Here is a 19,050-nt window from a genome sequence, read left to right as displayed (position 1 = left end):
GTCAAATCAAATGTGTGCCTCCAGTCCATCTGCTGGAGCTGCAGTCAAATTAGTAGTGTGCATGGCAATAGTCTCCTTCCCCAGGGGCAGGGGTCACTTTGGAGTGGTGCTGGTCCCTGCCATGGCTGCTTGCAGGATGTGATAAAGCAAGAGCCACTTTGGAGGGACTCTTGCAGAGTGGGAGGGTTAGAATGGGCAGATCTGCAGAATGCAAGAGCAGGGCATACAGTATTAGCAAGGTAGGTAGAGAGTGTTCACGCTGGTCACCAGAGGTGTCAGGGTATCTAGGCTGGAGGTCAGTGGGGAAAAGAAATGGCACCCACCAACTCTTTTGCTCTTAGAGAAGTCCCTTACAGATCCCTGGCCCTCCAGCACACATTCTGAAGCTATTAAGTAAATCTCCTTCATGTATATCTCTGGCACTTTTCGAACTGTGTCTTCTATGCTCTATTTCAGTGAGGTTGTTTGTTATGCTGGCTCTTTAAGGGCAGGGACTCAATTTCCTGTTGCCCCATTGTAAAACTCATGAAGTTAAGCTCCACTGGGTTTTAAAGCCAAAGATTATGGAGATTCATCTTCCCATAGAGGTCCCCTATGTCTGCGGTGCCTAGTATGTGGTCCACTCCTCTTCCTTTTCCATGATTGTGATGTCCCTCCTGTTTGCAGTTGGTTTCACTGGGAATTTAGCTTGTGACTCTGTCTTTCCACCCCTACCCATTTGGATATGGCCTCCTCTCTATGAGTAACTGTGGAAAGTCTGTTTTGCCAGTCTTTGGGTCATTTTCTGGGTTAGCTACACTAATGTGGCTTTTCTCTAGGTGTGCCCTGGGACAAGGTAAGCTTAGGTTCCTCCTATTCTGCCAACATCCCTGAAGTCCCAACCAATAGCTAAGTTCTTATTGCCACTTTATTGTTTTCTGGCTGCTTTATAACTAACTGCCCTTTCATTTCTCCTTATCTTGCTGATTTGATGATTTGCTATAATGTATGCACACATTTATTGCATGTTATCTTTTGTATTTATACTATAAGTTTTACCTTTGTGGTTACCATGAGGATTTCATAAAACAAATTATAAGTCTACTTCAAGGTGATAACAACCTAACTTTGAACACATTTTAATGGTCTACATTTTTACTTCCTCCACCCCATTTTGTTATGATGTCATAACTTACATCTTTTTGTGTATCCTCTAAAAAATTATAGTTGTGTTTACTACTTTGTCTTTAAACCTTCTTACTAGCTTTATAAGTGATGAACACACCCCCTTTACAACATTAGACTAATCTGGATTTTACTATTTATTTACTTTATGAGTGAGATTTACACTTCCATGTGTTTTCTTGTTACAATTACGGTCCATCTCATTTAAGCTGAAACAATATTCCTTTAACATTTCTTGTAATATTGGTCTAGTTAGTGGTGATGATGTCCTTTAGCTTTTGCTTGTTGGAACACTCTTTATGTCTCCTTCAATTTTCCAAGTACAGTATTCTTAATTAACATTTTTTTTCTGTCAGCACTTTAAATATATCATGTAACTTTTTCCTGGCATGGAAAGTTTCTTCTGAAAAATCTGCAAACAGTGTTATGGGGTTCCCTTATATGTAACAATATGGGGCGGTCCTTGCTACATTTAAAATTCCCTCCCCTTTAACTTTTGACAATTTGATATTAATGTGTCTTGGTGTGAGTCTCTTTGGCTTTGTCTTACTTGGCCTCTCTGGAATTCCTGGATCTGAATGTGTATTTCCTTCCCCAGGTTAGAGAAATTTTCAGCCATTATTTCTCCACCAAAGTTTTCTACTCCTTTCTCCTATCTCTTGCTGATATGGCTGTAATGTGAATATTAGTCTGCTTGATGTTCTCCTACAAGTCCCTTATGCTATTTTTGCTTTTCCTCTCTTTTTCTATTTGCTGCTCTGATGGGGTGAGATTTGAGTTCACTGATCCTTTCTTCCATTTCATCTAGTATGCTGTTGAATTCTATGTATTTTTCCATTCGGTTATTATATCTTTAGCTCTGTAACTTCTATTTTGTATTTCTAACATTTTCTCTTTTAATGAAATTCTCACCTTTTCCATACAATCCTGAGTTCAAAGAGCATCTTTAAGACCATTATTTTGAGCTCTTTATCAGGTAAATCACTTATATCTATTTCATTAAGATCTTTTTCTGAGTTTTATCTTAGTCTTTCATTTGCAACATATTCCTGTTTTCCATTTTCCTTGACTTTGTGTTAGTTTCTATGCATTAAATAAATCAGTTATCTCTCAGTCTTAAAGGAGTGGCCTAGTAGTATAGAATATAAAGTTATCATTTAACCTTGTTCTTCTTCTGGTAATCTCTCAAACATCTTGATGTTCAAGCAGGTTACTTTATTTTTAGAGGGTCCCACTACTTGATGGTGTCCCAAGACCTGTCACTGCCCCAAATGGGAGGGTGTCAGTCAGCATCTAGATTCAGGCAGACTGGAAACCAGACATTAAGGCAAATATACCTCTTTTAGTGAATCACAGAGAAACTGGCATTTTGGTCTATTCCTTCTGTGCTGAACCCTGTGGTGATAGCCAGTTAAGAACCATTTCTTTGTTACCACCCCATCACCCTGTGAACACAAGACCTCTGGCCATCAAAGTCAGGCTATTAAGGGATGTATACTCTGGGCAGTAGCCTCTTAAGTTTAGGGCACCAGGCATGTGCACAAACTCCTTTCTTAGAGACACCAAAGACTTCGGGATGGACAGAGGAAGAGCGTGAAGATGGCACCTGCTAGCCTCCCCAGCCTCTGAAGAGGATTATAATCGGACTCTAGATGCGTGTTCAATTCAATGTGTGCTTAACTATGGCCCTCAGGCCAGAGCTATGAAGATAACTAATAGGCCTCTTTCACAGAAACATTGGGGGTGCATTTCAGTTTCCTATCTTTGTACTGTGCCCTGTGCGCTGTAGCCAGTCAAGAACTATTTCTCCATTAACTACAGTTATAGTACCCACAAAATTAAGCCCCACTGACCATCAGGTGATCCAACAGGTATCCCTTGGGCAGCAGCCACAGAAACCGTTGCACCAGATGAGTGCACAAGGTCTTTCTGGAAATTCCAGCAACCTACAGTAATGCAGAAGGAAAGCACAAATATGGCACCTAATGGTAATTCATTAGGCCCATAGATGTGTGTTAAATTTCTACTTTCAGAGGAAGACTGGGCATCTCTGTCCACTCCGTGTGTTCTAGGCCCTGTGGGATAGCCTCAGAGTCTGATGAGCCCTTAAGAAAAATTTCCCAATTCCCTATAGCCTGTGGATCTTATGATGCAAGCCTTATCAGCTTTCAAATCTAGATGTCTTATGGGCTTGCCTCTAGGCGCTGTCTTAAAAGCTGGGTTGTTAGACGTAGGACTTAAGCTATTAGTTCCTCAGAGAGAAGCTCAGAGTTACGAGTTCCCCCAAGTTCTGAGAGACCATTTATGGTGAGATTGTGTCTCAGTCTCTCCTACCTGTTTCAATATGGGTTTTTTTCTTGTTCATCTGATGTGTAGCAGTAGCATATTTTTTTTTCCTCAGAAAAAAACTTTTCTATATGTAGCTTAGATTTTCTCAGAAAAAAGCCTTTCTAGATTCAGTGTGTCTATTTCTTGATTTGCATTCCTCTAATGATTAGTATTGACAAAGATTTCTTAATGTGCTTATTGGACACTTATAGATCTTATCTAGAGAAATGTCTCTTTAAGTCCTTTGCCCATTTTTAATGAGACTGTCTTTTTGCTGTTAATATTTATTGTTCCTTATATATTCTGGATATTAAACACTAGGCATATGATTTGAAAATATCTTCTATAGGTTGCCTTTTCATTCTGTTCTTTTTTTATTCAAGCATAACAAACATACGGTCTTATATTAGTTTCAGGTGTACAGTATAATGACTCAACAATTCTATACATTTCTTGGTGCTCATCAAGATAACTGTACTCTTAAACCCTTTTATCTATTTCACCTAGCTACCCACCCACTTTCCTATGGCAGATACCAGTTTGTTCTCTGTGTTTAAAAGTCCATTTATTTTTCTCTTTGTTCATTTTTATTTTGTTTCTTAAATCCCACATATTTGTGAAATCATATGTAATTTAACCATCCCTGACTTATTTAACTTAACATTTTTCTCTCTAGGTTAATCCATGTTGTGGCAAATGGCAAGATTTCATTCTTTTTGATAGCTTAATAATATTCCATTGTGTATGTATACCACTTCTTCTTTACCCATTCATCTATCAATGGACACTCGGGTTGCTTTCATATCTTGGCTATTGTAAATAAAGTTGCAATACACATAGGGGTGCATATATCTTTTTGAACTAGTGTTTTTTTTTTTTCTTTGGATATATCAAATTGTGAAATTAGTAGATCAGATGGCAATTCTTTTTTTTTTTTTTTTTTTGAGAAAACTTCATACTGTTTTTCACAGCAGTTCCAATTGTGTTCCCACCAACAGGGCATAAGGATTCCTTTTTCTCCACATTTTTGCTAACAATTGTTGAGACAGAGAGTGGGTGAATGGGGTGGAGGGGCAGAGGGAGAGAATCTTAAGCTGGCTCCATGCCTAGTGCAGAACCCAATGCAGGACTCAATCTCACAACCCTGAGATCATGACCTGAGCCCGAATCATGAGTCAAGTGCTTAACTGACCAAGCCACCTAGGTGCCCCCTTGTCTTTTTTATTTTAGCCATTCTGATAGGTATGGGGTGCTATCTAATGTGGTTTTGATTTGCATTTCCCTGATGATTAGTAATGTTGAGCATCTTTTCATGTGTTAGTCAGCCCTCTGTACATCTTCCTTAGATAAATGTCTATTCAAGTTTACTGATCATTTTTAACAGATTATTTGTTTTATTGCTGTTGAGTTATATAAGTTCATTATATATTTTGGATAGTAACCATTTATCAGATATATCAGTTGCAAAAGCAAAGCCTTTTTGCTTTGCTGATGGTTTCCTTGATGGTGCAGATTTTTATTTTTGTGTAGTCCTAATAGTTCAATTGTGTTTTTGTCTCCCATTCCAGAGGGCAGATCTAGAAAAATATTTCTATGGCTGATGTGAAAAAAATTGCTGTCTATATTTTCTTCCAGGAATTTTATGGCTTCATGTCTGAAATTTAGGTCTTTGAGCCACCTTTAGTTTATCTTTTTCGTATGGTGTAAAAAAAAAAATGAAAGACAATTATCATACGATCTCACTGACATGAGGAATTTAAGAAACAAGACAGAGGATCATAGGGGAAGGTAGGGAAAAATGAAACAAGATGAAACCAGAGAGGGACAAACCATAAGAGACTCTTAATCTCAGGAAATGAACTGAGGGTTGCTGGAAGGTATGTGGGATGGAATGGATAAGTTGGCTGGGTGATGGACACTGGGGAGGTAATGTGAAAGACGGATAAATCACAGACCTATACCCCTGAAACAAGTAATACATTATATGTAAATTTTTTAAAAAAGATAGTCTCTTCAACAAATGGTGTTGGAAAAACTGGAAAACAACACGCAAAAGAATTAACAGGACCACATTCTTACACCATACAAAAAAAAAAAAAAAATTCAAAATGGATTCAAGATGTAAAGGTGAGACATGGAACCATGAAAATCCTAGAGGATAACACAAGCAGTAACCCTCTCTGACACTGGCCCTTAACAATTTCTTCCTAGATATGTCTCCTGAGGCAAAGGAAACAAAAGCAAAAATAAACTATTGGTACTTCATCAAGATAAAAAGTTTCTGCCCAGTGAAGGAAGTATTCAACAAAACTAAATGGAAATCTTTGGAATGGGTCGAGATATTTTCAAATGACCTATGTGCAAAAGGGTAAGTATCCAAAATATATAAAGAACTTATACAACTCAACACCAAAAAAATGAATAATCCAATTAAAAATGAGCAGAAGACATGACTAGACTTTTTTCCAAACAAGACATACAGATGGCCAACAGATATATGAAAAGCTACTCAACATCACTCATCAGCAGGAGGTACAATCAAAACTTCAATAAGATAACTCCTCATACCTGTGAGAATGGCTAACACCAACAACACAAGAAACAACAGGTGTGGCAAGGATGTAGAGAAGGGGGAACACTTTTGCACTGTTGGTAGGAATGCAAAGTGATGCAGCCACTCTGGAAAATAATATGGAGGTTCCTCAAAAAGGTAGAAATAGGACTACCCTAGGATCCAGCAAATGTACTAGGTATTTACTCAAAGAATACAAAAATACTAATTCAAAGGGATACATATCCCAATATTTATAGCAACATTATGTACAATAGCCAAATAATGGAAAAAGCCCAAGTGTCCATCAACTGATGAACAGATAAAGAGGAAGTGGTATATATATGTGTGTGTATATACAAACTCAGCCATGAAAAAGAATGAAATCTTGCCATTTGCAATGACAAGGATGGAGCTCGAGAATATTATGCTAAGGGAAATAAGTCAGTGAGAGAAAGACAAATACCATATGATTTCATTCATATGTGGAACTTAGAAAACAAAAGAAATGAGCATAGGGAAGAAAAGAGAGGGAGAGGCAAACTAAGAAACAGATTCTTAACTATAGAGAACAAACTGATGGTTATCAGAGGGGAGGTGGGTAAGGGGATGGGTTAAATGGATGATGAGGGTTGAGGAGTGCACTTATGATGAGCTAGCAGGGGTGAGGGAGGGATAGAGAATCTATTTTTAATAAATAACAAGCTAGAAAGACCAAAAAAAAAAGGATTTACTTCAAATAATTGAGTTTGAGGGGGTGATAAAAAGAAAAATTTAGCCATTAGTTGATAATTGTTTTATGGATATGTAAGGTACATAAGGATTGATTATTTCACTTTCTCAACTGTTGTTATGCTTGAAATCTCCCCACAATAAAAACTAGAACAAAACAAAAAAGAAAATTAATATTTAAAATAATGCAGAAAATTCATTAGGGTAAACTGTTTTGAACCTACTTTCCCAAGCCTTTGATCCAACTTCATAACAAAATAAAAACTTTATAAGATAAATCCCATTATTTTAGGTAGTGGTTAAGATTATGGGCTCTGGGGTTCAAACCTGTGGATTCAAACTAGAAGGACACCACTAGATCCAAGAATCCTGAAATTGTTTAACCTCTAGAAACCTCAATACCCTCATTAGTAAAGAGCTAATAAGCACAGAAACAAATTTTAGCAAGCTTTTTTTGTGTGTGTGACAAACAGAAAGAGGATATGAGGCCTGAATGAAACACCTAATAATGTATTAATAGTCACCAAAAGAAGTTCCCTAAATAAGCTATATTATTATCACAGATCTCTGTTTTCTAAGAATAGTGAAACATTATTCTTACATGAATAAATATGCAATATCATGAGGCCTTAGAGTTAGATAGAACTTTTTCCATTTTAAAAATCTACGCAATACTTCATCTGCCTCACCAACTGTAGAAATCTTATTTTTATCTGACCACAACTCCAATGATGACAGCACAACAGTAACTTTAAATTGGGCAAACATCTAAAAACAAAAGAGATAAAGACATGAAAAATTAATCCTTGTTATTTTATAATAACAAAGAAATTAATGCTTGACAATTCCATACTCAGTTTGTATAGATGGCTTAATTATTCAGAAATGCCAAGTGAAGTTAATAGAAATTATAATTTCAAAACTAGTATAAATTTTTCTAACAAGTATGAAAAGAAAAATACTTACCGAATTTACAAGGCCAATAATTTCAATGACTTTATTTGTTACTATCATGCTATCAGAGCCCAAGTAATCATACTGAAAAACAAAATTAATTTTAAATTTAAATATAATCTGTTATGTGATATGTTTGAGATATACTCTCCATCTACTCTCAGAACTTTGAGGGTGCTTTAGGGTTAGAACAGTTCAAACTAAGACAGTAACAAATTTTAAAAATGAATATAAACTTGATCACTCATATATGCTGGTGGAAATGTAAAATCGTACAGCCACTCTCAGAAAGTTTAGCAGCTTCTTTCAAAACAAATAATATATTTACCATATGACCCAGCAATTGCTCTCCTGGGCATTTATTTATATTTTTTAAGATTTATTCAAGAGTGAGAGAACAAGCACAAGTGGGGGTAGGGGCAGAGGAAGAGAATCTTCAACATGGGGCTCAATTCCACAACTGATGAGATCGTGACCTAAGCCAAAATCACAAGTGGGATGCCAAACCAACTGAGCTACCCAGGCCTCCCACCCTCCTGGGCATTTATCCTAAAGAAATAAAAACTGATGCTCGCAAAAAAAAAAAAAAAAATGAACATAAATTGAACATTATGTTCAAAAATGAACATAAATTGAACATTATATCATTGAACATAAATGTTCATAACAATTTATTCCTATTAGTCCAAAACTAGAAACAACTTATATGTCCTTCAGTGGTTAACTGCTTAAACAAACTGCGGTACATTCATACCATGGAATAATGATCATTAATAAAAAGGAACTGACTAAACTATTGATAAATGAAACAATTTGGATAAACCTTAAGAAAATTATGCTAAGTGTTAAAAAAATCTCCAAAGGATATATACAAGATAACATTTATGCAATATTGCAATATTCCTAAACTCAAGGAATAGAGAACAGATTAGTTACTGCCAGAGGTTAAGAAGTGTAGGGGAGTAGGAAGAAATGGATGTGACTATTAAGAAAAATGTAAGAGTCTTGTAGTGATGGTCTATTTAGTGTCTTGATCGTGACAATGATTACACAAGCCTACATATGTGACCCTAGTGCATAAAACCACACACACACACACACACACACACACACACACAAATTAGTGTATATACAACTGCTGAAATCTAAATAAGCTTTGCAGAATGTGCCAATGTCAAATTCCATATCTATAAATCATCTCTCTGAGGTACAGCACCGCTTGCATGTACCACAGGACCCACAAATTCAATGTATCTAAAATGAAGCTCATCATTCTTCCTCAAAAATCTGTTCCTACTTACCTTTCCAATACTTTAATCAATGGTATTATCATCTATGACCTCCCAAATTAATGATACTACATATCATAAGAGTTCCATAAGAGCAGAAGTTCCAAAAGAGCAGAACTTTTTCTGTTGTGTTCACAGCTGTATCCTCAATAAGTAGAATAGTAATTGGCATCTACACAATGCTCAATAAATTTAAGTGAATGGATAAATTAAATCAATTTAAGTCCTTCTAATTCAACCTCAGCAGCAACTTTTAAAATTGCTTTTCTTTTTTCCTATTACTAATACTACTTACTAGTAAATGTTCAGCTTGATAACTGGAACGGTCTCTTAAATGTCTCCAACTATCCTATCAGCAATCCAGTCCCTACACTATTACAAAAATGATGATTCTAAAATGAAAATACCAACCTGTCACTCCCCTATTTAAAATCTTTTTAATGACTCTCCATTAACATTAAGATAAAATCCAAATATCATATTGGTTCTTCAATTTGTCCCTTTCCATTTTTCTTCTTCAACTGTATTAATCATACTAAACTTGCAGGTTGTTTGTTGTTATTGTTGTTTTTAAAGAACCTTCTCTCATATTTATGTGTCTTTGCAAGGAAAAGTTTTGCACCAAGTCTTCCCTGGCCCCACCCTCACTTCATTATCCAAACTAACTAATCCACAAACCATCCCTTTTCAGGATCTCACACTCCAGGCCATTATTCCCCTGCCCTCATCACCCAAAGAGCCAACCAGAGACAGCCCCTACATCCCAGAACCCACTGAAATCATTCAAGCTAGACAACCCTAAACCTGTTTACTTTGCCTCAAGGGTTCTTTCCCACAGAAGTTATAATCCAGTCTCCTGCCCATGTTTTCCACTGGCTCCCTCTGCTTCCTATATATTTTGTTACTTCCCCATGTGGCTTCTGCAGGATGTGGCATACTATCTCCTTTTGGGAACTGTGAGTAACAAACGATCTCTCCAATAACAATTTTGTCTCCTGATCTGTTGGCCCAATCATACGTGAATAATAATAAAACACATTTTAAACCCTCTACTTGCATGCTTTTATAGTACTCCAGGTTATAGCTATGTGTTTCCATGTCTTTCTCCATCATTGGACTGTGTTTTCATACTCCCATATGCTTCCTTCAAGCATAACATTGAATTCACTAGACTAAAATTGTGGATTTAAAATTTGGGAATTCAGTGAAGACAGTATCACTACTGTCCTCCTTTATATGCCCAGCATCTTTAGTAACACAGATGTCACAGTAGGCTCACTGTTTTATTAAAGAAGATGTAAATATGTATAAAAACATAGAAAATGGACGTTAATCAGCATTATACGGCTGGTTAAACCTGACAATTTGAACAAAAGCTTTTAAAACAACTCTTAAAGTTTATAACATAATTCTGAAAAAAATTATTTTTATAATCCAGAATATTCCCTGGAAATTTAGTGATCATTATTATAAATATCTTAATTTTTTCTTAAATGTTCCATTTGTCCCTTTCCCTATATTCTAATAAATCAAATATTTTCATATTCTTCTCTAAATTCTATCTGTCTCTGAATCTCAACTTTGACTTCCTGACAAGCTCTACAATTCTACAAATAGAACTGATAATGTGTTTGATTCATATTCTCTGTAGTATTCCAGAGGTGTAACAATCAAATGTTCATCATCAGAACATAACCTGGAGAGTACATTTTTCCCTATTTTCTGAAATCTCTGAAATATGGAGGAAATAAAGCCATAAGAGGTCCTCAAATAGTTTTTGGGAATCAGGGATTTAGAAGTATGTTTGTACCAGGTAAACAATACACTGGACCAGGTGAACCTTAAAAACTGCTCCAAAAAAAAAATCTTGATACATAAATGTAAGCAGTTCTCATAGTTATACTCTCATCATTTTTGGGTCAATAAAAACTTTATAGGACAAAACATTCCCCAGGCTACATACTGCTCTTCAAGTGCCCTAAAAGCTTAAAGATTTTCACTTAAAACAAATATCATCACTGAAAACACTGTAGAGAGAGTTTCTAAAGATATGAAGCATCAGCCTAAAAATCATTTTGTTATTCAGGATTTTTATTTAGAGATTTCAAATAAAACATTTCTAATAGAAATATGTAATTTTGAGTATTTCGTTTCTCAATTTGCAAATTTTTCCACTGCTCTAAGACATGTAGTAAAATGATTGTTGGGGTTTTTTGTTTTGTTCTGTTTTGTTTTTACTTTTTTTTTTTAATGTGTTACGTTAGTCACCATAAAATACAAGTTCCTTTCTAGTTGGGAAAATTAGACATTCACAACAAATATTTAAAAACAAAGAAAAAGAAAAATACATACCAAAGCTTTATCCACCACAATATGCATTTCCACATAAAGAGGAATTAAATCTGGAACAGCTGATTCTGACTAGAAAAAAGAAAAAAAGCACTTAAAAGCATATAAAACTTTCATAAATTGTTTATTCTGAACCTTTAAAATCATTTTTCCACTTTATAGAGGTATAACTGACAAAAATTATATGTATTTAAAGAATAAGACTAGATGTTTTGATATATATACATAGTAAAATAATTGTCATAATCAGGCTAATTAACATATCCACCTCACAGAGTGACCATTTTCCTTTTGTGTGCATGATAAGAACGCCCAAGATCAATACTCAGCAAATTTCAAGTTTACAATACACTATCATTAACTATAGTCATATAATACACTATCACTAACTATAGTCATTATACTATATGTTTAATCCCCAAAAGTTACTTATCCTACATAACTGAAACTTTGTACCATTTGACCAAAATTTCCCCATTTCTCTTTGTCCTCAGCTCCTGGCAACTATCATTTTACTCTTTGCTTCTAGGAGTTTTACTATTTTAAGATTCTACACATACGTGAAATCATGTTGTATTTGTCTTTCTGTGTGTGGCTTATTTCACTTAGCATTACAGCCTTCAGGTTCATCCATGTTGTCAGAAATGGGAAGATTTCCTTCTTTTTGAAGGCTGAATATTCCACTCTATGTATGTATGTATGTATGTATGTGTGTATGTATGTGTATACACATATGTGCATATATATACACATATATATATAATAAATATATATATTCTCAAGATACACAAGTACAAGTGTCTCTTCAAGATACTAATTTCATTTCCTATGGATATATATCCACAAGTAAAATTTCTGGATGATAGGTAGTTCAATTTTTAACTTTTTGAGGAAACTCCATATTCTTTTCCGCAGTGGCTATAACAATTTGCATTCCCACTAACAGGGCACAAATGTTCCCTTTTCTCTACAGCCTCACCAATAATTGTTATCTTTTATCTTTTTGGTAAAGGCCATCCTAATAGGTGTGAGGTGATATTTCATTGTGGTTTTGATTTGCATTTCCTTGATGATTAGTATTGTTGAACACCTCTTCATATACCTGATGGCCATCTGTATGCCTTCTTTAGAAAAATGTCTATTCATGTCCTTTGCCATTTTTAAATCATTTTAAATCTCATTATTTATTTTTGTTATGGAATTTTGTGAGTTTCTTACATATATCAGATATTAACCTCTTTTTGAGTATATGAGTATATGATTTGCAAGAATTTTCTCTCATTCAGTAGGTTGCCTTTCCATTTTGTTGAAGAGCAAAGGGTTTGAGTTCCACGTTAGGTATTCCCTGCACTGGGGACCTACAGTGGAAAGACAAACCCTCATAATATATGGCTTTAAAAATCAGCAGGGTTTAATTTGAGGAGTATTAGAGGGCTACAGTAAACTGAACTGTGCTTTTAAAGAGCCTATGCACATATTCACTCACTCGGAGGCTCAGCACAGAAGCAGCTGTTTGAAAAGTACCTAGAACATAGGTGAAGATTAGTAACTAATTTTAGGGCCAATGTCAGAAGGATAGAGATTTGTAAAAACTTTCTCTGAGAACAGAAAGGCTAGTATGAGCTATTTTTCTCACCCTCCTTCTGCCAAGCTGGCCCAACACTGGTGGGTACCAATTCTGACACTTTCCATCTACCTTGTTAGCACTGCACACCAGAGTTCCCTTGAGGACTGGCTCTGTCTAACCACCCCCCCCCCCACACTCTGGCAGGTACTCCTCCAAGGTGGTCCTGTTCTATCACACCCTGCAGGCATATCTGGCCAAGACCAACTGCTCCCAAAGTGGCTACCAACTAAACACACCTAGTAGATACCCTTGGCCAGGACAAGGCCTTCCGAAGCAGATCTTGTCTTATGGGGAGGCCAGGGGGCAGCCCTGCCCACCAATGCATCAGCAAGAGTCGTGATTTGGCTTGAAACCAACCACAACAAGGGCTAGCCCTGCCCATGAAACCACACACAGCGGTTGTGGCATAGTCACAATAGAAGGGCACACATATCTCAAATAGGGGACAACCCTGGAATGCCTCATTCTGGTAATGAGGGAAATAGTGCTCTGTGCCTCACAGAATACCCTCTATATAAGGCTATACCTTCAAAATCAGCCATAGCTGATCTACCTAATACACAGACAGAAACAGGCAAAATGAGGAGACAGAAGTTTGAAATGAAAGAATAAGACAAATCTTGAGAAAGAACTAAACAAAATGGAGATAAGCAATCTCTCTGACAGAGTTCAAATTAATAGTCACAAATCTGATAACTAAACTTGGAGAAGACTGGATGAACACAAAGAACTTCAACAAAGAGATATAAAATGCTTAAAATCAACCAGAGGTGAAGAATACAATACCTGAATGAAAAATACACTTGAGAAAATCAACAGCAGAGTAGAGGATACAGAAGAATGGATCGGTGATCCAGAAGACAGGGTAACGGAAAGCACTCAAGCTGACCAGAAAAAAGAAAAAAAGAGTTTTAAGAAGGAGGATAATTTAAGGGACTTCTAGGACAACATCAAGCATACTAACATTCTTATTATAGGTGTTCCACAAATGGGAGAGAAAAGAAACAAGCAGAATACTTACCTGAATATGGAATAGCTGAAAACACCCCTTATCAGAAAAAGGAAATGACATCCAGGTTCTGGAAGGACAGAGAGGACCAAACAAGATGAACTCAAGAAAATCTACAGCAAGATAATTACTAAAACATCAAAAAATAAAGATAAAGAGAGAATCTTAAGAGTAGCAAGAGAAGAGTAACTAGTTACATACAAAGGAACACCCATAAACCCATCAGATGATTTTTCAACAGAAACTTTTCAGGCCAGAAGGGATTGTCATGATATATTCAAAGTGCTGAATGGAAAAAACCTACAAACAAGAATACTCTACCCAGCAGGGCTTTCATTAGAATTGAAGGAGAGATAAACAGTTTCCCAGACAAAGGTTAAAGAGGTTCATTACACTAAACCAACCTTATAAGAAATGTCAAAGGGATTTATTTAAGTAGATAAAAAAAAGTCATATCTAGAAGTAAGAAAATTATTAAAGTAAATTCTCACTGGGAAAATAAACATAGAGTGAAGGTAGTGGACCACATTTATAAAGTTAGTATGAAGGTGAAAAGACAAAAACAGTAAAATCAACTATATCTACAGTAATTAGTTAAGCAAAAATAAAAGATGAAACTATGAAATAAAATATATAGAACATGGAGGGGGAATAAATATGTAGGTGCTTTTAGAATGTATTCAAAATAAAGAGATCATCGGGGCGCCTGGGTGGCTCAGTGGGTTAAGCCGCTGCCTTCGGCTCAGGTCATGATCCCAGGTCCTGGGTTCGAGCCCCACATCGGGCTTTCTGCTCAGCAGGGAGCCTGCTTTCTCCTCTCTCTCTGCCTGCTTCTCTGCCTACTTGTGATTTCTCTCTGTCAAATAAATAAATAAAATCTTTAAAAAAAAAAAATAAAGAGATCATCAACGTTAAAAAGATGGTTATATAGGGACACCTGGGGAGCTCAGCTGGTTAAGCAGCAGCCTTCGGCTCAGCCCATAATCCCAGGGTCGTGGGATCAAGCCTTGCATCAGGCTCTCCACTCAGCAGTGCTTGTGCTTTCCCTCTCTTGCTCTCTCTCCCTCTCTGTCAAATAAACAAAATCTTTTAAAAAAATGAATAAAAAGTAAAAAGATGGCTATATACATAGGTTGTTGTATATGAACCTCATGGTATCACAAACCAAAAACCTATAATAGATACTAAATAATATAAGGATAAAAGAATCCATGCATAACAGAAAAAAGTCATCAAATCACACAGGTAGGAGAGCAATAGAAGGAACAAAGAAGAACAAAAAATCAACCAGAAAACAATTAATAAAATGTCAGTCAGTACACACCTACCAATAATAATCTTAAATGTAAGTGGACTAAATACTGCAATCAAAAGGCATAGGATAAGATACTGGATTTTAAAAAAACAAGACCCATATATGCTGTCCATAAAAGACTAATTTGAGGCCTAAAGATAGATACAGACTGAAAGTGAAAAAGATAGAAAAAGATAGTCCATGAAGAAAAAAAAAACTGCAACATTTTCTTACACGATACACAAAAGTAGACTCAAAATGGATGAAACAGCTAAATGTGAGACAGGAATCCATCAAAATCCTAGAGTGGAACACAGGCTGCAACTTCTTAGACCTCAGCCACAGCAATTTCTCACTAAACACCTCTCCAAAGGCAAGAAAAATAAAAACAAAGACAAACTATTGTGATTTCATCAAGATAAAAAGCTTCTGCACCCAAAGGAAACAGTCAACAAAGCTAAAATGCAACCTACAGATATGGAGAAGATATCTGCAAATGTCTTATCAGATAAAATCTATAAAGAACTTATCAAACTCAAAACCCAAAGAACAAAAATCCAGTGAAGAAATGGACAGAAGACATGAACAGATATTTCTCCAAAGAAGACATACAAATGGCCAACGGACATATGAAACAATGCTCAACATCACTTGGCATCAGGGAAATACAAATCAAAACCACAGTAGGATACCACTTCATACCTGTCAGAATGGCTAAAATGAACACCTCAGGAAACAAGAGATGTTGATGAGCATGCCAAGAATGGGAACCTTCTTAGTGTTGGTGGGAATGCAAACTGGTGCAGCCATTCCAGAAAACAGTATGGAGGTTCCTCAAAAAGTTAAAAATAGACTACCCTATGACCCAGCAATTGCATCCAAAGGATAAAAAAATACTGATTCAAAGGGGCACACACACCCCAATGTTTATAACAGCAATGTCCACAACAGCCAAAGCATGGAAAGAACCCAGATTTACATCAACAGATGAATGGATAAAGAAGATGTGGTGTGTACACACACACACACACACACACACACACACACACACAAATGGAACACTACTCAGCCATCAAAAAGAATGAAATCTTGCCATTTGCAATGACATGGATGGAACTAGAGAGTATTATGCTAAGCAAAATAAGTCAGTCAGAGAAAAACACCACATGATCTCACTCATATGTGGGGAATTTAAGAAATAAAACAGAGGAACATAGGGGAAGGGAAGGAAACACAAACTAAGATAAAAATAGAGAAGAAGGCAAACCATAAAATACTCTTAACTATAAACAGAGGGTTTCTGAGGTGAGATGGGTGGGATGAAGGGGTAATTGGGTGATGGGCATTAAGGGGATGGCACTTGATGAAATGAGCACTGGGTGTTATATGCAACTGATGAGTCACTAAATTCCACCCCAGTAACTAATAAAAAAAAAATCCTTCCGAATCAAAAGAAGATATGCTGAGCTTTAGATGCAGAAAGAATAAAATTTGACTACAGCTGGAAAAAAAATACTGGCATTTAAATAACTTCCAGGAATACAGACACAAAAGCAGGAATTCAGTTTATTACATTTATGTTGAATATACACTAATTTTTAGAAAGTTATAAGTATGTAACAAAATAAGATTAAGAATAAAAATTTATCATAAAAAAGTAGATGATCAATTGATGCAAGAAGACCATATATGGTTCAAAGGAAATGGTAACATTAAAAAAAGATAAGGCTGTTCTGAAGGAAAGAATTATTTGTTACAGTTACATGTACGTTCTTATAATTTTCTTATACATAAATTAAGTAAGGACAATAATTGCCCTGAAAATAGTAATAAAACATACACAAACTCACCTTTTCACTTACAAAAATGTTATAGTCCCCTGGCTTTTGTTCTGTGCCTTGGTTATCTTCACTAAGATCTTCAAATTCACTATTTCCACTCTTTAATTTATAAAGAAGATGTTGAAATTCAACTGCAGATTCCAGAGGCTCGATTCCATAAGAAACATTTTCAAACTGCAGTATTCCTCTGTAGAATTAAGACTAAAATTGTAAGTGCTTTTAATCAAATCTCTATTATCAAACTCTGACAGAATCCAAAAGGAGGAGGAGGAAGTGGAGGATAAAGAACATTTTTGAGCTCTGTATTTTGACCCTAACTCTTGACATTATGGAGATAATTCTGAAGAGACAAAAGATCTCCTGCAATCCACAAAATCAGCTTTCCATTTGATTCTCTCTATAGATATAAAAGCAGCAGAAATTATATAATCAGTTGTGAGGTGTATAAGTATACAGCATTACAGTGATTAAGGAATTCCCTGTTCTCCAAGTCAGTGAAATGAAAGCAATAGTAAATAGAAATCTTAATGAATTTATCACTGGCTGGCACTGCTTCTAAAAAATGATTAATGGATAAGGAAGATGTGGTCCATATATACAATGGAATGAATAGATTCAGAATAGAATAGAATGAATAGAATTCAGAAAGGATGAATACCCAGGCTTTGCATCAACATGGATGGGACTGGGGAGATTATGCTAAGTAAAGTAAGTCAAGCAGAGAAAGTAAGTTATCATATGGTTTCCCTTATTTGTGGAACATAAGGAATAGCATGGAGGACATTAGGAAAAGGAAGAGAAAAATGAAGGGGGGTGGATCTCGGAGGGGTAGATGAATCATAAAAGACTATGGACTCTGAGAAACAAAATAAGGGTTTTAGAGGGAAGGAGGTGTGGGAAAATCTTAGCCCAGTGATGGGTATTAAGGAGGACACAGATTGCATGGAGCACGGGGTATTATACACAAACAATAAATTGTGGAACACTACATCAAAAACTAATGATGTACTATATGGTGACTAACATAACACAATTTAAAAAAAAGAAAAATGCGGGCACCTGGGTGGCTCAGTGGGTTAAAGCCTCTGCCTTTGGCTCAGGCCATTATCCCAGGGTCCTGGGATCGAGCCCCACATCGGGCTCTCTGCTCAGCAGGGAGCCTACTTCCCACGCCACCCCCGACCCCCCTGCCTGCCTCTCTACCTACTTGTGATCTCGGTCTGTCAAACAAATAAATAAATTATTTTTAAAAAAAGAGAAAGAAAGAAAAAGAAAAATGATCACATTGCCTATATAACAAAAGTATATGTAATAAGTTAAGTTTTATTTATAAAAATAAAAATTTAGCATTAATTATGAAAAGGCATTATTAATCTTTTTTATGCATATAGTCTGAATAAGAAATTAAAAGCAAGATTTTAAAGAGTAAACAACTTTTATAACTATTCTCTGGCTCTGGCTCTTGTTCAAGTGGCTATTTCCCAAAAACCATAGGGTTCCACATAACAAGCAAAAGGAACAGTTATTTGTTTGTTAACATAAGGATCCTATATTATAAAAATAAAGATGAAGAATTTCCTGACAGAGTGGAAAACTCTAGGCACTAAGGAAGAAACTCTTTAATTGTTAACATTTAAGACAGTGATATTATTAGAAAAATATGAATACTATATTAGTAATTATTTGCTTATATAGAATTTGCCTCCTCTTCCTGAAGGTGATTTTCCTTGAGAAAAAGTATGCCTTGTTTGGTTTTGTTTTTTTTTTTTTAATCATTTTTTTTTTCATTTTCAGCATAACAGTATTCATTGTTTTTGTACCACACCCAGTGCTCCATGCAGTCCATGCCCTCTCTAATACCCACTACCTGGTTCCCCCAACCTCCCACCCCCACCACCTCTTCAAACCCTTC

The 19,050-nt window shown here is 35.9% G+C and overlaps 1 protein-coding gene across 1 annotated transcript in view; it reads right to left on the bottom strand.

Annotated features, from left to right (window-relative positions):
* Positions 1-19,050, bottom strand: part of LOC111144478 (ADAM metallopeptidase domain 32) — a 192,555-nt gene that overhangs the window by 123,057 nt on the left and 50,448 nt on the right. The window contains exons 8-11 of the mRNA XM_022498780.1: positions 17,148-17,325; positions 11,371-11,439; positions 7,742-7,813; positions 7,377-7,543 (exon numbers count right to left, since the gene is read on the bottom strand). Coding sequence (XP_022354488.1) covers positions 7,377-7,543; positions 7,742-7,813; positions 11,371-11,439; positions 17,148-17,325 — 486 coding nt within the window. The remainder of the gene's footprint in view (positions 1-7,376; positions 7,544-7,741; positions 7,814-11,370; positions 11,440-17,147; positions 17,326-19,050) is intronic.

This window comes from Enhydra lutris, unplaced genomic scaffold (assembly GCF_002288905.1).
Source record: "Enhydra lutris kenyoni isolate GAN:26980312 unplaced genomic scaffold, ASM228890v2 scaffoldscaffold11, whole genome shotgun sequence".
Lineage (NCBI taxonomy): Eukaryota > Metazoa > Chordata > Mammalia > Carnivora > Mustelidae > Enhydra > Enhydra lutris.
The sequence above is the reverse complement of the archived record's forward strand: the minus strand, read 5'-3'. Positions and strand labels throughout refer to the sequence as shown.